This window comes from Eriocheir sinensis, chromosome 57 (assembly GCF_024679095.1).
Source record: "Eriocheir sinensis breed Jianghai 21 chromosome 57, ASM2467909v1, whole genome shotgun sequence".
NCBI classification, from domain to species: domain Eukaryota; kingdom Metazoa; phylum Arthropoda; class Malacostraca; order Decapoda; family Varunidae; genus Eriocheir; species Eriocheir sinensis.
Window position 1 is genome coordinate 157,034 of NC_066565.1, and position 22,967 is coordinate 180,000.

At 43.4% G+C, this 22,967-nt stretch overlaps 1 protein-coding gene and 1 long non-coding RNA gene across 5 annotated transcripts in view; both read right to left on the bottom strand.

Moving 5' to 3' along the window:
* Window positions 1-3,938: 3,938 nt before the first annotated feature.
* LOC126984367 (uncharacterized) lies at window positions 3,939-12,354 on the bottom strand. Its single transcript, XR_007736601.1, has 4 exons — window positions 12,219-12,354; window positions 9,103-9,319; window positions 7,339-7,455; window positions 3,939-4,177 (listed from the first exon to the last, which is right to left on the bottom strand). It is a non-coding gene; the product is annotated as an uncharacterized LOC126984367 (long non-coding RNA).
* Window positions 12,355-13,748: 1,394 nt separating this feature from the next.
* LOC126984362 (uncharacterized) overlaps window positions 13,749-22,967 on the bottom strand; it is a 37,257-nt gene continuing 28,038 nt past the window's right edge. For 3 of the 4 annotated variants that reach the window (XM_050837974.1, XM_050837975.1, XM_050837973.1), the window contains 10 exons: window positions 22,496-22,785; window positions 21,701-21,874; window positions 21,240-21,416; window positions 20,903-21,000; window positions 20,585-20,693; window positions 19,605-19,859; window positions 18,618-19,264; window positions 17,708-17,793; window positions 16,779-16,929; window positions 13,749-15,577 (listed from right to left, as the gene is read on the bottom strand). In XM_050837974.1, the coding sequence (XP_050693931.1) occupies window positions 15,407-15,577; window positions 16,779-16,929; window positions 17,708-17,793; window positions 18,618-19,264; window positions 19,605-19,859; window positions 20,585-20,693; window positions 20,903-21,000; window positions 21,240-21,416; window positions 21,701-21,874; window positions 22,496-22,785 (2,158 nt within the window). In that variant the 3' untranslated portion in view covers window positions 13,749-15,406. The remainder of the gene's footprint in view (window positions 15,578-16,778; window positions 16,930-17,707; window positions 17,794-18,617; window positions 19,265-19,604; window positions 19,860-20,584; window positions 20,694-20,902; window positions 21,001-21,239; window positions 21,417-21,700; window positions 21,875-22,495; window positions 22,786-22,967) is intronic. The other variant, XR_007736592.1, reaches the window with a different exon arrangement.

Sequence of the window (22,967 nt, forward strand, 5' to 3'; positions counted from 1 at the left end):
GCCTCTGTCATAGATCCTACAGTGGTTTCAGGGACTGGTTTCAGTGACCCCAGTGATAGTTTTACACTCCCTCTGCAATTCATGAATGGTTAAAACCACCCATGAAACTTAAGGTTAGCCTTCTCTGTGGCTTTGGGAAACAGTCATAACAGCTTTTTCAAATGAAGCAAACTGGTGGTGTCACAAGGAAGTTCAAGCATCACAGGCTTTATTCAGAAGGTCATTCCGGTACAGTAAGCAGTATAATCTGACTTGGTTAGTGGACTACACAGACTCTTGGAGATAGAGAGAGAGGGAAGATCTGCACTCAGTAGCTCACCCAAACAGGTCCTCTAATGTTAGATGTACCAGCCATACTCATGTGGAACTGCATATACTAACTCCATACAGCACACTAATTTCCCTTCAGTACTCAGGGAGGCTGGGTCCCACACGGTACAATAATATCATGTTTAAAGAGAAAGAAAGATGCTTACGTGAGAACAGGGCTATCTTTTTGATATGAATAGGCACTGTATCAATGAAACATCTGAATGTGGACCGGGCTTTCAGGAAGCAGTACCTGGGAGGAGAAAAGACTTCAGCTAGGCAGATGCTTGGCGAGAACAGGCTTAACTTTTGATAAGAACTATAAAGTGCTGGACATCAGGAAGTGAATCAAGGCACTTTGGACTCATGAAAGTACCCTTCTGGTGAGTCAATGGAGTGGTTGAGTGTATGAGTGTGTCCAGGGTAGTTATAAGACACTGGTGGTAGTTTGACTTTCCTCTGTACCATGAACATAAAGACACACACATTTAAAAGTCAGTAGGAGCTTAATAATATCTCCAGGTAGTTTCGCACCTGGTGGTAGTGTGACCTTCCTCTGTACCATGAACCTAAAGAAACACACATTTGGCAAAGCTTTTGTAGGAGTTTTGGGTATTTCCAGTTTTATGGCCCTGGTGGTAGTGTGACCCTCTTTCTACCGTGAACCTAAAGAAACACACATTTGGCAAAGCTTTGTAGGAGTCAGTGGGTATTTCAGGGTAAATTTTTATGGCTACAGGTGGTAGTGTGACCCTTCTCCTCTGTACCATGAACCTAAAGAAACACACACATTTGACAAGGCTTTCAAGGAGTTTGGGGCATTTTGTGGTAGTTTATAGGACCCTAGTGGTAATGTGACCCTTCCTCTGTACCATATGAACCTAAAGAAATACACAATATTTGACATAGGTTTTCAAGGGAGTTTGGGGGCATTTTACAGGGGTGTGTTTTATGACCCTAGTGGTAATGTGACCTTCCTCTGTACCATGAACCTTAAGAAACACACACATTTGGCAAAGCTTTCAAGGGAGTTTTAGGCATTTCCTAAGGTAAGTTTTATGACCCTAGTGGTAATGTGACCCTTCCTCTGTACCATGAACCTTAAGACACACATTTGGCAAAGCTTTCGAAGGAGTTTTGGGCATTTCCATGGGTAGTTTTATGGCCCTGGTGGTAGTGTGACCCTTCCCCTGTACTATGAACCTAAAGAAACACACATTTGAGAAGACTTTCAAGGGAGTTTAGGGCATTTCCAGGGGTAGTTTTATGACCCTGGTGGTAGTGTGACCATTCCCCTGTACCGTGAACCTGGAGAAACACATATTTGCCAAGGCTTTCATAGGAGTTGTGGGCAGCACAGTTTGAATCCGACCTGTGGCTACATCTGCTCAGTTTCCTAGGCACCAGTCATCATTGTACCATACGCTACCATCCACAGAACACAGCCAACCAGCGCACTACCACCTCACACTGCTACCACTGCTCTCTCTGCCTGACTAGCCCAGCTGCCTTACGCTGACAACACCAGAATACAGAAAATTGCACAGGAAATGCCTCCCACAACTCCCTCAAAAGCCATGTCAAATGTGTGTTTCTTAGGTTCATGGTAAAGAGGAAGGGTCACACTACCACCAGGGTTACAAAACTACCCCTGGAAATGCCCACAACTCCTATGAGAGCCTGGTCAAATGTGTGTTTCTTAGGTTCACAGTACAGAAGAAGGGTCACACTACCACCAGGGCCACAAAACTACCCCTGGAAATGCCCACAGCTCCCTCAAAAGCCATGTCAAATGAGTGTTTCTTAGGTTCACAGTACAGAGGAAAGGTCACACTACCACCAGGGTCACAAAACTAGCCCTGGAAACGCCCACAACTCCCTCAAAAGCCATGTCAAATGTGTTTCTTAATGTTCAAAGGAAAGGTCACACTACCACTACCCATGGAAATGACCACAGCTCCCTCAAAAGCAATGTCGAATGTGTGTTTCTTAGGGTCATGGTACAGAGGAAGGGTCACACTACCACCAGGCTCAAAAACTACTGGAATTGCCCACAACTCCTAGGAAAGCCTTGTCAAATGTGTTTCTCAGGGTTATGGTACAGAGGAAGGGTCACACTACCACCAGGGTCATGAAACTACCCCTGGAAATGCCCACAACTCCAAGGAAAGCCTTGTAAAATATATATACTCTCTTCCTTCCTTCCTATCTTCTCCTTCCATCCCTTCATTCTTTCCTCTCCCTTTTTTTCCTTCCTTCCTTCCTTCCTATCTATCTCCTTCCCTCCCTTCCTTCCTTCCTTCCTATCTTTCTCCTTCCCTCCCTTCCTTCCTTCCTTCTTTCCTCTCCCTCACTTTCCTTCATTCCTTCCTTCCCTCACATCTCTTTCTTCCTTCCATCCTTCCCTCCCTTCCTTCCTTCCTTCCCTCCCTTCCTTCCTTCCCTCCCTTCCTTCCTTCCTTCTTTCCTCTCCCTTTTTTTTCCTTCCTTCCTTCCTATCTTTCACCTTCCCTCCCTTCCTTCCTTCCTTCCTTCCTTCCTTCCTTCCTTCTTTCCTCTCCCTCTTTTTCCTTCCTTCCTTCCTATCTTTCTCCTTCCCTCCCTTCCTTCCTTCCTTCTTTCCTCTCCCTCTCTTTCCTTCCTTCCTTCCTTCCCTCCCTCCCTCCCTTCCTTCCTTCCTTCCTTCTTTCCTCTCTCTCTTTTTCCTTCCTTCCTTCCTTCTTATCTTTCTCCTTCCCTCCCTTCCTTCCTTCCTTCTTTCCTCTCCCTCTTTCCTTCATTCCCTCCTTCCTTCCTTCCCTCACATCTCTTTCTTCCTTCAATCCTTACCTCCCTCCTTTCCTTCCTTCCTTCCTTCCCTCCCTCCCTCTCTTCCTTCCTTCTTTCCTCTCTCTTTTTCCTTCCTTCCTTCCTTCCTTCCTATCTTTCTCCTTCCCTCCCTTCCTTCCTTCCTTCTTTCCTCTCCCTCTTTTTCCTTCCTTCCCTCACTTCTCTTTCTTCCTTCGATCCTTACCTCCCTCCTTTCCTTCCTTCCTTCCTTCCCACCCTCCCTCCCTCCCTCCCTCCCTTCCTTCCTTCCTTCTTTCCTCTCCCTCTTTTTCCTTCCTTTCTTCCTATCTTTCTCCTTCCCTTCCTTCCTTCTTTCCTCTCCCTCTCTTTCCTTCCTTCCTTCCTTCCCTCACATCTCTTTCTTCCTTCCATCCTTACCTCCCTCCTTTCCTTCCCTCCCTCCCTTCCTTCCTTCCTTCTTTCCTATCCCTCTTTTTCCTTCCATCCTTCCTATCTTTCTCCTTTTCCTTCCTTCTTTTCCTTCCTTCTTTCCTATCCCTCTTTTTCCTTCATTCATTCATTCCTTCCTTCCCTCACATCTCTTTCTTCCTTCCATCCTTACCTCCTTCCTTCCTTCCTTCCCTTCTTCCCCTCTCTCACCCCTCTTTCCTCCTTCCTTCATTCCCTACTTCTCTTCCTTCCTCTCTTCCCTTTGTCTTCCTTCCATCCTTACCTCCTCCTTTCCTTCCTTCCTCCCCTCTCCCCCTCTTTCCTTCCTTCCTCCCCTACTTCTCTTCCTTCCTTTTTTCTTTCTTTCTCTTCCTCCCTCCCTCCCTTCCTTCCTTCCTCCCCTACTTCTCTTCCTTCCTTTTTTCCTTCTCTCTCTCTCTCTCTCTCTCTCTCTCTCTCTCTCTCTCTCTCTCTCTCTCTCTCTCTCTCTCTCTCTCTCTCTCCTTCCTTCCTTTGTAAAGAAAATGAAGATAAGAAAAAGAGGAAACAAGGGAAAATATTGATAAACAGAACAAAGAAATAAAAATAACACTCACCAAGAAATTCCTGTGTCCCCCTCCTCCTCCTCTTCTTCCTCTTCCTCTTCCATCTATAATATAAGTAAGGAATTAGTATTTGTGTCAACCTGAAGATTCATTTTACATATAATAAAAAAATCCTTTCAACCCTTCCTTCCTTCCACACAGTCACTACCACCAGAGGGTCCACACAGGGGTCAGGGTCAGAGCCTTGCTGAGACACAGGGTCAAATATTTACAAACTCTCCTATCTTTACCAACATAATAATCATTTTCCTGGCATTGCTTCCCAAGGCCGCCACAGAGAATAGTCACTAGGTATCCATGTTACTGTTCAAGGTGCAGAAACATTTTAAAACTACCTCCAGCATGACTGTATCTTCTTTAACATATAGGGCTCCCATTACCACTGTTTACACAGACAAAGTTAACCAGGTTTTCATGGGTGGAAGGAAAGTTTGGTTTAGTGACATCTGTGGTCATATGCCAGCAAGAGACAGGAGGGGAAGGAATTATAGAAGGGAACATCTGTGGTCATATGCCAGAGAGAGACAGGAGGGGAAGGAATTATAGGAGAAGGGAACATCTGTGGTCATATGCCAGCAAGAGACAGGAGGGGAAGGAATTACAGGAAATCCCCTATATACGAAAGGGTTAGGGACTGAAAAAACCTTTCGTTTATCGATTTTTCGTATATCGAAGCCATTTCCCCCATAGGATTGTTAATAAATAGGGGGGTTAGGGACCAGCGCCAGCAAAAAAAAAAAAAAAAAAAGAAAAAAAAAGTTAAATATAACTGCTTAAAAGCAATTTACTACTCACAATACAATGAAACGCAAGGCTCATAAATAATTAAAAACAATTACCATTTCCTGTTCCTTTACTGTTATAGAAATGCATTACATATGTTAGGACAATCCCCTCTAACTCGTCACTACAACTCATCACTTAACATTGCCAATGTTTACTTCCCAAGCTGTGAAAGGCCAGTTTCGACTCTCGTGCCCGAAACACGTGCCAAACAGTACACCACCGCACCACTCCAAGCCCCCCCCCAACCCCTCCATCACCCTCACGTTTCCTCACGCTGGCTGGGATGTGTTTCGGATTCGAGTCGAAGCAAGGGGTTCACAAACTGGCAACGCTAAGTGATGAGCGTTGAAGTGGAGGGGACTGGACATGGACACTTGCTGCCTAATCACTGCGAGTGTGCGTGAGGCTGTTGACGGCGCGCGGCGACCGATATAGACATCGGGTACGAAACAGTGGGCGCGGAAACTGTCGTACTTTTCGTATATGCGAAGCATGTCTTTCGTGAACCGAAAATTGTCCTATATTTTTCACTTTCGTATATCCGAATTTTCGTACATCGAGCTTTCGTATATCGGGGATTTCCTGTATAGGAGAAGGGAACATCTGTGGTCATATGCTGAAGAGAGACAGGAGGGGAAGGAATTATAGGAGAAGGGAACATCTGTGGTCATATGCTGAAGAGAGACAGGAGGGGAAGGAATTATAGGAGAAGGGAACATCTGTGGTCATATGCCCCCTCAACGTGCCTGTACGTTCGCAGGAGAGGTTTACATTACTGAATCGTATAGATCTTGGCCTCCTCTTTCCAATGGTGTTTTTGTTTTGTAGCTGTGATGAATAGTTTTTGAGACACAGCGGTTAAGAGAGATCCCCTTCCCCCGCTGGGGTGCCCGAGCGCGCCTGAGGGGATAGTCTCGATGTGAGCACTTAGCAATGAAAGGGTTAAGTAGATACGTTTGACTAACGCAATATGTTCGATTTAACATGAGTTTCATCAATGACGTCACCGTGCGGAGACTCTGTCTTTCTCCTCAGTCTGAAGCTAGCCAGCACTGTGAGTGGAACGTTTCTCTGGAATACATACACCACATTTTGACCCCTACTATGGCACCCAAGTGTCCTTCCACCTCGTCCAGTGACATAAGAACATAGGAGTCTGCAAGAGGCCGGTAGGCCTGCACGAGGCAGCTCCTCTGAACCTTGGCTCCCGTGTATCTAACCCTACCTAATATCGCTGTCCATGACGCATCAACAAAGTGATGGTGATGAGTGTGAGGACGTGTTTTTATTGTGTCAGTGACTTAAAAATGTAATGTAGCAATTCTTTCTTTAGAAAACTTTAACTTAACCCGGTGGTGGCAGGGATCATGTTTCTTAATGGTCCCTCCAAGCAACAAAAATGAGAAAAAATCACCCCTCACACAAACCATTTCATATTATATATCAAAGCATTTGTGATCAGTTTATGTGTGTTACTTTCCTCTCTGTCAAAGGCTGTAAAATTAGGCAAAAAGTAAGTAGAGAAATATATATCTACCCTTGCAGGTGAAAATATAGCCTGTTAGCTTTTGAGACCAGACCGTGTAGTGAGCCTCCTCCTCCCTCCCTGCTGGCTAGGCTTCCTTTTAATATGTATTTCTAAACATGATGCGGCCAATATTAGGAGACTTTTTCACACCAATATTTACTGTATAATTATGACTTGACTCCTGCATTAGCACCGGTGAGTGAGTTAGGGGCTTAAGGAACTTTGATGCCAGGATTGGAGGTGACTTATTCCTGGGTTTAAACTTATACAAAATCAGGTTAGCAACATGTCTGTGGTAAGTCCCTTGTACAATAAGAAATATTACTTTCCTCTCTGTCAAGGGCTGAATAAATAAATCAAATTAATCTAACTATATTATAAAGCAAAACCAATCTTGCATGCATAATATGTATCCAGTGTGTAGTAAGCACTTTGGCAAACATATATCATGCACACGGTAGCAGAGACGGGCCAAATTTGTGGCTTTACCGTGTAGCAGCGATGGGCCAAATTTGTGCCATGATTTAAACCCCCTAAAATAGATGATACTGATCACAAATGTATTATGAAACGGTTTGTGTGAGGGACGATTTTTTTCTCATTTTTCTCGCTTGGGGGGACCATTAAGAAACATGATTCCCGCTGCTACCGGGTTAGGAAACATGATCCCCGCTGCTACCGGGTTAGGAAACATGATCCCCGCTGCTACCACCACCACCGGGTAAAAAGGCCTTTCCCTCTAAGCAAGGGGAGGTAATGAACATTTTACAATACATTTGGTTACTAAGTGAGCTGCTGAACATTTTACAGCTCAATATAACAGGTTCACCCTTTGGGGGCTTCTGGCGGGGGTAATGAAGGCAGGGCAGGAAATGAGTAGAGAAAGCTTACCTATTTCTCCAAGCTGCTGAAAAGCTTGTTGGTGAAGAATTACTTGTCGGTGAAGAGACTGTTGTTGAGGTGAGGAGTGCCCTGTGTTATGGAACCTCCCGGCACTGCTACACCAACCTGCAAATATGTGTCCACTCTCAAAGTCTTGTACCGGGAAAGACGGCATGGGATAATATATTATGAAATCTCTCTCTATCAAGGGCTGTATAATAAAAGATAATTAATTGATAATCTCTCTCATATTTGTTTTTTTACATACTTTTCTTCCTCTACCCTCCCTCTCTCTCTCTCTCTCCTCTCATAACTCTATACTAGGGTTGCACCGGTAAGCAATTTGGCCGATTACCGATTACCGATTAATCGGTAACCAATAATCAGCCGATACCGATTAATCGGCCGATTATTTAGATATTGTAAATGTGATTAATCTTCATTAATTACTGGACTCTGGCACCACAAAGTTAAAGACATACCGTAACCCTCATGTTTACAACTTTGTTTACTGCCCAACTGTCATCTCCTATGTGGAGAGCAAACACTTTTAGTAATTTCTTACTTGTAATTTAGCCTTGCTTTGTGGAAACATCCTGGTTTTAATGTTAGAATTTGCCAGTTTTCTCGTTCTTGTGGTGATCCTAGATGCTACTAGAAATGGTAGTATACAGAAAGTTTATCAATTTCTCAAGTTTTCTACTAATTTACTGTCTCTTACGCTGTGTTTGCTAAGTTCATAACTAAAAACACGCATGGTTTGATTTTTTTTATTAGTACAAAGTATACAGTATGATTACTGCACATTAATATGAAATAATAACTTTATGTAACTACAGTGATGAAAAAGTTGAATAATGTCCCTCAATTAGGTAAAACTGAAAATGGTATAGCTAAGCGTACCGTACTAAGTCTGTATCTGAACGTGTCCAGTACCAATGTGTCTCAGTGACCATTTGATAGTACTGAGATAAATCACTTGTCTAGTTCCATACTTTTCATTATATTACAATAACTTGTTTCCTTATGCACGGCAGGGATGGTGAATGATATTATACAATGACTGTACTAACCAAGTTGAAATAGGTTTATATATAATTTTTCTTGGTTGTAATATAAATATGTTGATTTTTTTCTAGTTTCAAAGTTGAAGCAAATACCGGTACTTCAGTTCACATCATAATTTTATATATCAATTTGAATTACCTAATATACATTTGCATAGGGACTTATTTGAACTAAATGCTGTGGAAAGGTATCAGAGTTTTGGTAACATCACCATCCTTACTTTAACATTATTAATATTGTGTTATGCACATTGTTTTATAAAAGAGAAAAAAAATTACTAATCGGCCCCGATTAATCGGTCAAAAGGCCGATTACCAATTAATCGGCAAGGTGGCCGATTACACCGATTGCCGATTACTTACCGATTAATCGGTGCAACCCTACTCTATACATACAGCCAGGCCTATACTTTGAGGCAGTGCCAACGTTGCCAGACTGTTGTACTCAGCCTCTTATATTTACAGACTTCCAACACAATATCTGTCTCCTGGTCCTCAATAACGAGATTCATTTATATTTATCATTAAAATAGTTAATTCCTCTTGTTTCTTGGCAATACAGTGTATTTGTATATGCATACAGTCCCTTACAAGCTAGATAATATAACACATAATAGGATTGATAATAATGACAATAATAATAATTTAATACTAAGCTATTCTAACCTAAAACTTATTCAAACCTAGCCATACTTTTTTTCCTTACCTCCCTTGGCTGGGCCTGGTGGTGGGCCCAAGCCGGCAAGTGTTTATAGCAGCCCCATCTTGCTTTCCCTTGGACAGTCCCATACAGTCCACGATGATGGTGGTGGTCTTCAGGACAGGTAGTCTGTGGCAGCGGTGGATTCAAACCCTCGTCATCCATGACACGGCAAACGCAGGACCGGCACGCTAACCACTCAGCCACCGTCTCCTTCCCCAGCCTGTGTTCCGACGTCAAATGTGCAAAAAAGTAAAGACATATGCCTCAATGTGTCATCCCAGACTATATATAAAGAGAATTAAATCTAGGTCATCCTAACCTAACCAAACTTTAATGAAACTAATCTAGCCTTAGCAAGCCACTGACAAAACACAAAATAAACAGAAATGTATCTCCAGGTGTGTCCCCCCAAGACCATATATTTAGAGAATTAAATTTAAGCTATCCTAACCTAACCAAAATTTAATGAAACTAAGCTAGTCTTAGCAAGCCACTGTCAAAACACAAAATAAACAGAAATGTATCTCCAGGTGTGTCCCCCCAAGACCATATATTTAAAGAATTAAATCTAAGCTATCCTAACCTGCCAAAACTTGCTGAGCTATCCTAACAAGACCTAACCTAACCTGGTAGTAACAAGGGCCCAAATTTGTGGCTTAACAGTGTACCAGCGACGGGCCAAATTCTTGCCATGATATGTAACTTGATATATTAAGAAGGATATAAACCCCACCACCAACCATCAGGATCCACCGGGAAGAAGCCTACCGGCGCAATAGGCCAAGACGTAAAAATAAATAAATAAATAAATAAATAGATGATCCATAAACTGATCACAAATGCATTGATATATATTATGAAGTGGTTGTGTGAGTGATGATTTTTTTCTCATTTTTCTCGCTTAGAGGGAAGGGCCTTTAACTCGGTGGTGGAAGCAGCAGGGGTCATGTTTCTTAATGGTCCCTCCAAGCGAGAAAAATGGAAAAAAATCAGCCATCACACAAACCATTTCATATTATATATAAAGCATTTGTGATCAGATTATGTATCATCTATTTTGGGGGGTTTATATCATGGCACAAATTTGGCCCGTCGCTGCTACACGGTAAAGACACAAATTTGGCCCGTCGCTGCGACCGACTTGAGAAACATGACCCCCACAGCTACCGGGTTAACCATACCTGCTGTGCGCTCTACTACCACAATGAAATAAAACAAATATATACTGTGTTACACCCCCAGACAGTATTTTAAGAGGCGGGGAGTATGGAGATGACCGTAGCCACCTCTCCCGCCAGTGACATCAACGGCAGCGCTGTGGGAGGCCTATCCTGCCTATATATCCTAAACAAGTGGGTGTTATTCCAGAAAAAACACCCAAGTCTCATCACTTCACACTTATTTATATATTCAAGGGCTGAAAAAATATCGGAAACATTAACAAAAAAAATGCCCGGTCAGCACTAAGTTATCCTAACCTTGGATTAAACTTAGATTTTAACGTAACCTCCTGTGAGAGCAAGATAAAAATTGACAGACAAAATAGGTCAATTCCGGCCCTCACGGTACCATGAGCAGACCTGTAGAATAACACCCGATGGTTTAGGATAAAAAAGTTGGAAAATTTCATTTAGTTGACGCAACATCTGTGGTCATATGCCGGAGAGAGACAGAAGGGGAAGGAATTATAGAAGGGAACAGATCCCAGGAGACGGGACACAACCCCTGATTAATACCTGGTACACTGCTGGGTTTACAGGGGCATAGGGTATTGGAAAAGCCTCCCAAATTTTCCCACTCTGCCCGGGAATCGAACCCAGGCTCTCTCGGTTGTGAGCCGAGTGTGCTAACTGCTAACCACTGCACCACGAAGCCCCCAGGTCTAGGATAAGATACTGGTCATCGCTAAGTTATCCTAACCTTGGATTAAACTTAGATTTTAACCTTAACCTCCTGTGAGAGCAAAGAAATTATTGACAGCCAAAATATAGGTTCATGCCAGCCTTCACAGTACCAGGAGCATGTATAACTCTAGAATGACACCCGATGGTCTAGGGTAAGCACATGTGGTCAAGGCAACAACGCTAACCTACATATTCCCCCTTAGAGTTAATAGGTTCACCACCGCGGGTCATCACCACCACATGTATCACCTAATATCACCACAATCACCATCAATACCACCTCAGACACACATGAAATCACAACCATGACAATACAAATGCAAAAAAATCAAGAGAAATAACACTGAAATAAATAAATATGAAAAATTCGTAAAATTCACCACGCCCTCTAGACGAATCACCCTTAAAACACTTCTAGCTCACGTTAACCTTCAATATTTCCTGAGTAACACAACCCACACCTCATACCTGCAATAATACAACACAAATACACCCTAATCCTTAATATAGGAGTACCCAGGCATCTTACACTGGTCAAAACTCACGGATATAAGGTCACATATGGTTCGCTCCCATCCGCCGGTTACGCCCTTATGACCTCACCGCTAAACGCCCATAATTCAATATCTAAGACACTCACACCTCATTTGACCCCATACATTAGGTCATTCAGCTTAGTTCTCCCTCCCATAGTGTTCAAAGTTCTTAGGTGTCATTGATAACCAAGATAATACGTCACATATGGTTCGCTCCATCCGCCGGTTACGCCATTATGACCTCACCGCTAAACGCCCATAATTCAATATTTAAGGCACTCACACCTCATTTGACCCCATAAATCAGGTCACTCATCTCAGTTCTCCCTATCATAGTGCCCGAAGGTCTTAGAGGTCATTAATAATTAAGGTCATATATGGAGCCGGACACCCCAAGCCAGTTATATACTTGACCTTTCTGACCTTACCGGCTTATATCCAGCCCTCCAACTTCACACACAGGAATAAAATGCACGTGTCGCCATGCCCCTCAAGCCCCGTGCCGCTACGTGCTCTACTTTACCGGAAATCAGTAAAAAAACAATGAACTTCTGCACGACCACGGCGGCCATTTAATTCCACCTCTCACCCCCACCGATACATTTTCCCTATTTCCACCTATTACAAGCCTTAATTCACTGCCCTCACCCACCCAAAACAATCACAAGGGACTATTTACCGTTTCTAGATGCATGGCTCCCTCGGCAACAGGATAATTCGCTTCAAAAATCACAAAAATAACACACCAGCCTCCTCCCTCCACAGCTGGGGCTGGGTGCGTGCGAGAAATGCCTCCTCGGGGAAATAAGTCGCGATACTACCCACTACATATGTCTAATGGGGTAAAGACACCAAAAAACGTCTTAATTTGCCGTGATTTATGTCTTTAACCACCTGTGATCTATATATAAGCCTTGAGATTGCCCAAACTAGGAGTGAGTATCAGCTCAGAGTAGTACGTTAATTCCTCTACGTTAATTCCTCCTATGTAATATCCTATAATATATGTGTTTGTTTTAAAGCCTTCTACTGATTTTAAGTGTTTATCTGATGTATTTGCAGTGTATTGAAGCCGAAAAGGGATAGTTAAACATGGGAGGGAAGGAGATTGCTATTCTCTCTCTCTCTCTCTCTCTCTCTCTCTCTCTCTCTCTCTCTCTCTCTCTCTCTCTCTCTCTCTCTCTCTCTCTCTCTCTCTCTCTCTCTCTCTCTCTCTCTCTCTCTCCAGATTTCTGAGACCTTTAAATTACTCTCTTTATCTAAACATGGGAGAACTAATATATTTTGACTTCCTGTGGGGAATCTCTCTCTCTCTCTCTCTCTAGCTCTCTCCAGATTTCTGAGACCTTTAAATTACTCTCTTTATCTAAACATGGGGGAACTAATATATTTTGACTTCCTGTGGGGAATCTCTCTCTCTCTCTCTCTCTCTCTCTCTCTCTCTCTCTCTCTCTCTCTCTCTCTCTCTCTCTCTCTCTCTCTCCAGATTTCTGAGACCTTTAAATTACTCTCTTTATCTAAACATGGGGGAACTAATATATTTTGACTTCCTGTGGGGAGTCTCTCTCTCTCTCTCTCTCTCTCTCTCTCTCTCTCTCTCTCTCCAGATTTCTGAGACCTTTAAATTACTCTCTTTATCTAAACATGGGGGAACTAATATATTTTGACTTCCTGTGGGGAATCTCTCTCTCTCTCTCTCTCTCTCTCTCTCTCTCTCTCTCTCTCTCTCTCTCTCTCTCTCTCTCCAGATTTCTGAGACCTTTAAATTACTCTCTCTTTATCTAAACATGGGGGAACTAATATATTTTGACTTCCTGTGGGGAATCTCTCTCTCTCTCTCTCTCTCTCTCTCTCTCTCTCTCTCTCTCTCTCTCTCTCTCTCTCTCTCCAGATTTCTGAGACCTTTAAATTACTTTTTATCTAAACATGGGGGAACTAATATATTTTGACTTCCTGTGGGGAATCAATCTCTCTCTCTCTCTCTCTCCAGATTTCTGAGACCTTTAAATTACTCTCTCTATCTAAACATGGGGGAACTAATATATTTTGACTTCCTGTGAGGAATCTCTCTCTCTCTCTCTCTCTCTCTCTCTCTCTCTCTCTCTCTCTCTCTCTCTCTCTCTCTCTCTCATCCTTACCCATATCTTTTACTTCTTACTTAACTTTCTAAGGTTGACTTAACAATATTTAGGAGGAATTAAAGAAAGGATTGAAATTCCCATACCTCCAGAGATTTAATCATAGCTCATAACATTCATTCTCTTCTTATTTTCCACTGGACAGGCATAAAAAAGATTAAACAATGACTCCAGCACTTCACTCTCTATGTTCTTTCTTTCCTCTCTTTAGTTCTATACAAGGGAAGAACAGGAACAGGGTAGAACTTGCACTAATTCCAATGTTTTCAGTCCATTTTCATAGGTTTTCAAGGCCTGGAAATACACAATAAACACCTTGATCTTCTTAACAGGCTATGGTACAACTCCCTTCCCTATACATAAACATTAGAATAGGACATTTTGGGTCCATTTTCAGAGGCCTGGAAATACATAGTGGACACATAACTCTTCTTAACTCTTGCAGGCTATGGTACAATTACCCTCGTTACACATAGAAATAAAAATTAGAGTTACAACGTGCACTCAGTACGACATTTTGGGTCCATTTTCAGAGGACTGGAAATATAGTACGCAAGATTTCTTAAGCATATGGACGGCGGAGGACCTTAAAACTATGGACGGAAGACTGTGACTTTCAAGATAGTTTCCCCAAGCATTCTCTGTTTCTATATATTACCATACATTCCCCCTTAACATAGCACTGTAGTCCCATGCTTTGTAACCCTAAACTTAATATGAACCTACTACATAAACTGATACACATTTTCTGATAGCAGTTTCTTTATTTTTTCAACTGATTTGCGATTTTCTTTTGACTTTTCATTAACCAGTTCCTCCTAATGCTAACTCTCCCCTAACATAGATACTGTACCCTCTCTAGTCTTGCTAAAATCTATTACTATATATTAACTGAGACACTTTTCTGATATAATTCTCCCCTGGTTCACAATTTTTGACATTTCCTCAACCATTTCCTGATCAAAAAGTCGTGTTTCTAGCCATGACAGTCTCGAGTAGCACAGAACATAACCTAATAATTCTAATACCATTAAGCTGAGACATTTTTCTGATATAATTCTCTCCTGGTTCACAATTTTTGACATTTCCTCAACCATTTCCTGATCAAAAAGTCGTGTTTCTAGCCATGACACTGTCTCAAGTAGCACGGAACATAACCTAATAATTCTAATACCATTAAGCTGAGACATTTTTCTGATATAATTCTCCCCTGGTTCACAATTTTAGACGTTTCCTCAACCATTTCCTAACTATATAGTAGCATTTCTAGCCATGCCACTGTCCTCTGTAGAACTATATATGATCTTATAATTGTAACACCATATCAATTGACACTTTTCCGATAGTAACTTCCCCTGATACGTAATTTTCAACACGTCCGCATCCATTTCAAAGCCAAAGACTCACATTTCCGGCACGATACGTGACCCTGTAAATCTACTACCGTATAAATTGACACTTTTCCGATAGTAACTTCCCCTGGTTCACAATTTCCGACATTTCCTCACCCATTTCCTGACCAAAAACTCACATTTCCATCACAATACATAATCTTAAAAATCTATACCATATAAATCGAGACAGTTTTCCGATGGTTACATTTCCTGATATGTAATTTCCAACATTTCCTCACCTATTTCCAAGCCAAAAACTCACATTTCCGACACGATACATAACCTTATAAATCTACCAGTTTGTGAAAGACATATATACGCTATCCTAAGCTCCCCTATCTATCTGCGAAGCCCAGTTGGTTGGAGTCCTTGGTGGCAACTTGCGGGAAGGCTCTGAAGGCGAAGGCACACTGGACCTTACAGACGTGGTCGTTGAGGATGGACTCAGGGCTGTAGGACTGGGCCAGGTGGAAGCAGTTGTCGATCTTCAGGCTCTGGCACACCGGCTGGGAAGTGACGGCAATGGATGAGTCAATAGAAGGAAGAAAAAGAAGAAGAAAAAAAAAATGAAAATATAAAAAAGAAAATAAAGAAAAAATTGGAAAAAATAAAATTATGCCTTACTACACCCTCTCACCCCTTCGTCACCTTACAAACACCCTATGGTAAGGTAGGTCATGCATTCCCTCACCCCTTCTTGACCCCTACACATCTTCCCCCACACCCCTTCTTCACCCCATACACACCATGCCTATAGTAAGGAAAATCATGTAATGTCACCCCTTCCTCACCCCTACACCCCTTCTTCACCCCCTACAAACACCCCTTCTTCACCCCCTACAAACACCCCATCCACACCCCTTCTTCACCCCCTTTGTCACCCCTTTAACCCTTTCATTGCTAAACGCTTGCAGCGAGCGTTAGACGTATTTGCTGGTGGCGCTCAACGCTCACTGCGAGCTCCACCCGCACTCAAATCTCCCGCTTATGAGAGTGTTCCAACACTAATTCTCACAACACAGGATTGCCAAGTGAGTGGGTTCTCCACTAAATTTGGTGGATAATCATATCAGCCCAGCGTGGCAAATCTACGGATGAGTAACTGGTGGATGTTCTTGCCCAATATAGCGGCATTTTTGCATAGCTTCACCTGACTGATTCTTTGACCAAATAGTTGTAAATATTGCAGTTGGCAATGCTCCCTTGCCAGACTGAAGAAAAGATCCGCAGTTACCTCAATATGGCTGATCATCCCGCACGCACCGACGTAAGTGTTAACATTCAACACTCCCTGAACGAGCATGTACGTTCGCAAGAGAGGCATACATAACAGACTCCTAGAGATCTGGACCTCCTCTTTCCAGTGGTGTTTTTGGTTTTTAGATGTGATGAAGAGTTTTTGAGATACAGAGGTTAAAAGATACCCCCCATTGGACAGCCCAACTGCGCCTGAGGGAATAGTCGCGTCCGCACCGCGCGCAAGGAAAGGGTTAAACACCCCTTCCTCACCCTATAGAAAGGAAAGTCATACATTGTCACCCCTTCCTCACCCCCTATAGCAAGGACAAACACATGTCTCTCACCCCTTCACTCTTCTCACCCTTCCTCACACCCCTATAGCAAGGACAAACACATATCTCTCACCCCTTCACTCTTGTCACCCCTTCCTCACCCCCCTCTAGCAAGGAAAACACACACATCACTCACCCCTTCCTTGGTACAGGTGCACATGACACAGGGTGATATGCGCTCGGCTGCCCCGATGTCAATATTAGTCTTACCGACCCCACATGACACTCGCTCCTTCCACAGCTCCAGGTTGATCCCCGGCAGGTCACGGCAGGACACACGAGGGTTCCTGAAACATCAATGGGATCATCACTGTGTCTGGTTGGTGTGATGAGAGGTTTCCGCCTCCCATGTTGACAATTTCCAGAGGTCAAAAAAGAGGTTAACTGGGTTCTCATGTCTGTGTTTTGGGGTTCCTGGTACAGAGAAAGGGTCAAACTACCACTGGGGTCATAAAACTCCCCCTGGAAATGCCCTGAACTCGTATGAAAGCCTAGTCAAATATGCGTGTTCTTAGGTTCTTGGTACAGAGGAAGGGTCAAACTACCACTGGGGTCATAAAACTACCCCTGGAAGTGCCCAAATCTCCTATGAAAGCCTTGTCAAATATATGTTTTCTTAGGTTCACAGTACAGATGGAGGTTCACACTACCACCAGGGTCATGAAACTACCCCTGGAAATGCCCTGAACTCCTAGGAAAGTCTTGTCAAATATATTTCTTAGGTTCACAGTACAGATGAAGGTTCAAACTACCACCAGGGTCATAAAACTACCCCCAGAAATGCCCCAAACTCCTATGAAAGTCTTGTCAGATGTGTTTCTCAGGTTCATGGTACAGGGGAAGGTTCAAACTACCACTGGGGTCATAAAAATACCCCTGAAAATGCCTACAACTCATACGAAAGCCTAGTCAAATATATATAAGTTTTATCTGACTTCTGCACATTGAACGGAAAAAACACCCAAGAAAACCCGGATAATCTTCTCTGTGGCCTTCGGAAACAGTTGTAATGTGAGCCTGTGACCTTTAACAATACTGACCTAACCCCCAAACAGTCTCACTTACAGGAAGGGGTCAGGAAGGTCAAAGACGGACCGCTGCTCACTCTCCACATTATCGCAGTTATCGCAGAGCATCTTGGCAAGCGTGACCTGCAAGAATTACACACGTTAGAATTCTTACTTACGACACAAGGAAAGAACTTATTGACAGACTGGTAGAAAACACTCATTCAGACTTACATAGAGATTTAGTATATTTATTAATACACACACTCACACTATATAAGAAGGAAAGGACTTAGAACTTATTGATAGACTTTGCAAGGAAAAAACTCATACTAACATAGAGATTTAGCAGACATATTAACACACATACACTCACACTATATAAGGAAGGAAAGGACTTAGAACTTATTGATAGACTTTGCAAGGAAAAAACTCACACTAACATAGAGATTTAGCAGACATATTAACACACATACACTCACACTTTATAAGGAAGGAAAGGACTTACAACTTATTGATAGACTTTGCAAGGAAAAAACTCACTCATAACAACATAGTGATTTAAAATGCCTGATAGAATGTGTTTGATAGATTATGTGTGCTTCAGTATTAGTGGACTTGAGAGGAGGAGGAGGAGGAGGAGGAGGAAAGGAGGGAGAGAGAGAGGAGGAAGAGAGAGAGAGAGAGAGAGAGAGAGAGAGAGAGAGAGAGAGAGAGAGAGAGAGAGAGAGAGAGAGAGAGAGAGAGAGAGAGAGAGAGAGAGAGAGAGAGAGAGAGAGAGAGAGAGAGAGAGAGAGAGAGAGAGAGAGAGAGAGAGAGAGAGAGAGAGAGAGAGAGAGAGAGAGAGAGAGAGAGAGAGAGAGAGAGAGAGAGAGAGAGAGAGAGAGAGAGAGAGAGAGAGAGAGAGAATACCAACAAAATAAGAAAAGAGAAAAATTAGATATCGATTTCCTTCGACCGAGACTCACCTTCCTTATCTCCGTCAGCTGTGGGTCGGTGAATCGTACCAAGGGGTCAGAATTTTCGTACCAGAAGCGGTCACACTTCCGAAGGTTTCTGAACTGGATGCCGAGGACACAGCCGAAGGTGGGTCCTACGAGTCCTCCGTGGAGTGGCGTTTCGATTAGGCCGCCGGTGAAGAGGTCGATATCGTCGACGTGTGCGTAAGTCCGCTTCATACGCTCGATGACCGGCCGTGCGATTTCCCGGTGTAGGTCATCAAAGCTTCTCGCTCGCGTAAGGTTACACAGCGCTCGGTACTCATTATAAGGTTGTAGTCCGTGATCGCGACCTCTCTGGATATTCAGTGATGCAAGGTCAAGCCCAGAGAACGGCTTCTTCTTGTCCTCGAATAGATGGTTCGTGACCTCGTCCGTCAAGAACTGGTCAAGCGTTTCCATGGAGACAGTCGTGAGCCCTCGGATAATTTCGTCGAGCATTCCCGGTTGGTAGAGCAAGTCTGGGTTGAAGAAGTGCTCGCTCAGCTTGACGGGAGGGTCCTGCTTGGCGAAGATTCCGTCCATCCGCTCCAGGGAAGGCTTCAGCAGGGAGTGGCCGAAGCGGAAGGCTATTCCACACTCGTTGAGGACCGTGGGGTTGCAATATGCGTCGTAACCTGCCGAGAGAAGATGGGAGAGAAGGAGAGAGTGAGCTGTGTTAGAATCTGAACAGAGGAGGATGAATAACTTGCCATACGAGGACAGACTTTAGCATTTAAATCTGCACTCTCTGGGCTAGCTATTGTGTGTAACCAAAACGACACTTCCATTATAACAATCGCCATGTATCTGAGGTGCATTTTACATCATAAGGAGGTCAGAGTTTTATTTCAAAGAGCGCAAGTCGCCCTCAAGCTTTACGTAGCACTAGTTAGCCATCAAGCCCAGTGCCTCTTAAGCTTAGTGCCCCTTGAACATAGTGCCCTACACCCTTAGTGGCACCCTAGAGGCTCTCACCTTCATAGTATCCCTCTGGCAGCAGGTTAAGGCCATACAGGTTGACTGCGTTCCATCCCAGGACTCTCGGCAGCCACTCATTGTACGTCACGTGTTGGTTGATGGCCGTCACGATCCGCCGAGCGTTCTGGAAGAGCTGCTCGTCGCTCCAGTGCTTGTTGAGGCGCTTGAGCTCCCCAGCGACGCGGTTGTGCTCGCGCATCATGAGGGTGTGAAGCGCGGTGAGACCTGGCTGCTCAGAGGCCCGAGTGTCGCCTGGGAGAAAAAGTACGACAAGAAAAATAAAGATAGGATTAAAAAGAAGATGAAGAATCAGAGCAAAAAAAGGAAGAAGAATTAGAGGAAGAAAAGGAAGAAAAAGAAGAAGAATTAGAGGAAGAAAAAGAAGAAGAAAAAGAATTAGAGGAAAAAAAAGAAGAAAAGAGTTAAAGGAAGAAAAAGAAGAAAAATAATTAGAATAAGAAAAAGGACAAGAAAAATAATTAGAAGAATAGAAAAAGAATTAAGAGGAAGAAAAGGGTGTTCTGTGTATAGTGCCAAGATGTTCTATAGTGCCAAGGGTCGTGTGTAGTGCCAAGGGTGTTCTGTATAGTGCCAAGCTGTTATATTGTGCCAAGGGTGTTCTGTATAGTGCCAAGCTGTTGTATATAGTGCCAAGATGTTCTATAGTGCCAAGGGTTGTGTGTAGTGCCAAGGGTGTTCTGTATAGTGCCAGGCTGTTCTATAGTGCCAGGCTGTTCTGCATATAGTGCCAAACTGTTGTATATAGTGCCAAGATGTTCTATAGTGCCAAGGGTCGTGTGTAGTGCCAAGGGTGTTCTGTATAGTGCCAGGCTGTTCTGTATAGTGCCAGGCTGTTCTGTATAGTGCCAAGCTGTTGTATATAGTGCCAAGATGCAGTGTGTAGTATCAGGGTGTTCTATAGTGCCAATGGTGTTGTGTAATGCCAGGGTGTGTGGTGGCACTCTCTGGGGACCTACCTCCTATGAAACACCTTCCTGATGGCGCCTGGCACTCATGATTCTCCTCCTCAGTGGGCAGCAGCAGCTTGCCTCTCAAGGGGTTAGGAGTGCCACGCAGCTTGCCATCCTGTAGAGTGACAATGGTGATATTACTCTCTCTCTCTCTCTCTCTCTCTCTCTCTCTCTCTCTCTCTCTCTCTCTCTCTCATTACCCTCCATCTCTCTCTCCTTTCCTTCCCTTCCATAATAACAACAACAATACTAATAATACTAATAATACTAATAATAACAATAATAATAACAATAACAATAACAATAACAATAACAAACTCTCACCGTTAGCGTTCTCAGCTGTCTCTGTTCACACTTGTCCGAGCCATAGGTGTGTGAGGCGTCCACAAATGCAGTGACCTGGTTCATCTGCTCTCGGTAACCTGGGTCAAAAAAGGTCAAGGAGAGAGAGAGAGAGAGAGAGAGAGAGAGAGAGAGAGAGAGAGAAGATAAGTATAAAAAGAAAACAATGTAAACACACACACACACACACACACAGACACATACGATTTATGATTTCAAGACTAACTTAGATAAAGGTTAAGTTAAGTTAGGGTAAGTTAGGTACACACACACACACACACACACACACACACACACACACACACACACACACACATACCTAGAGTCAGCTGTCCCGGCATGGAGCGCGTCAGAGGGATACAGAAAGGCTGCCCAGAGGAGATATTGACTGGTGGAAAGAACGGGTCATTGGCGGGAATGCCGATAGGGAAGCACTCGGGGTGAACCGTCTGGGGTGAATCGCAGCGCCGGCAGTCAAGAATGGAGTCCTGGAACCCTGCAGAGAGAGAGAAAGGGAGAGAGGGAGAGAGAGAGGTCAGATATATACAAAACAGAGACATAGATATAGCCAAGGTATTTAAGTTATGCAATTGGAAAACTGTCTTAAATATGTTAGCAATAGACCATTACACACACACACACACACACACACACACACACACAGACATAGACATAGCCAAGATATTTAAAGTTATACAATTGAAAAACTCTCTTAAAATGTTAGCAATAAACCATTACTTACACACACACACACACACACACACACACATACACACATACCTTTGTTGATAGGCGTGAAGATGATGTCATGGTCGATAAACTGCCCCCACTGCATGACCATGAGGGTGTAGCGAACATGAGGAGCCGAGACATCGTTGTGCATGTTTGTAGAGATTAGCCGAGGGGAGGGAAGCGGCTGACCTGTGACTGATGTAGCTCGGGGTTTTGATAGGCCTGGAAATGGAGGTAGAATAGTGGGGTTAATAGTAGTAGTAGTAGTAGTAGTAGTAGTAGTAGTAGTAGTAGTAGTTGTAGTGGGTTAGATAGGCCTGGAAATAGGGGGATAGTTGTTGTAGTAATGGTAGTATTTGTAGTAGTAGTAGTAATGGTGGTAGTAGTAGTAGTAGTAGTAGTAGTAGTAGTAGTAGTAGTAGTAGTAGTAGTAGTAGTAGTAGTAGTGGTTATAATTTGTTTGTCTATACATATACACATACATGCACTCTCTCTCTCTCTCTCTCTCTCTCTCTCTCTCTCTCTCTCTCTCTCTCTCTCTCTCTCTCTCTTCCTTCCCATTCCTTTCCATTCCTTTCCTTTCCTTTCCTTTCCTTTCCTTTCTTTTCTTTTCTTTTCTTTTCTTCCTTTCCCTTCTCTTCTCTTCTCTTCTCTTCTCTTCTCTTCCCTTCCTTTCCCTTCTCTCATAACCTGTCAATCACACACACACACACACACACACACACACACACACACACACACACAGAATTGATATTACGTAATCCTCATCTAACTTAACACACACACAGACGCAGACACACACAGACACAACCCCCCCTCACACACACACACACACACACTCACCATCTTCATAGGAGGGCCTCAACAGACGACTCTTGGCCCGGAATGACTTGCCGAAGGACGGGAAATTCAGGTTATTGCACCATCCTGTCGCCGTACGGAATCGCGATGTATGGTCGCAAGGCAGGGTCTGGTCGTCACACTCAAACACACTGGGGATTTCCATGATGTCGCTCACGTCAATGTTTGGCAACACTTCCATCAGGTCGAGGACATTGCTTGGTGACCCGGATTCAGTGTCCTTCAGCTGGCGGTCGGCTGCACGTGTTTTTCGTGCCCTTATGCTGTCTGACCTGTGGGATAGAGGGGGAAAGACGGGTCAGTTAGTTGTCAAGTCGTGAGAAATGACCCACGTAATGACCTGACCTGACCTGAAGAATGTTAATAGGAATGAAAAAGAAGACAGGGATATAAGGAAAATAGGAAAAGAAAATGAAAGAAAACAATAATAATAATAATAACATGAAGAATTAAG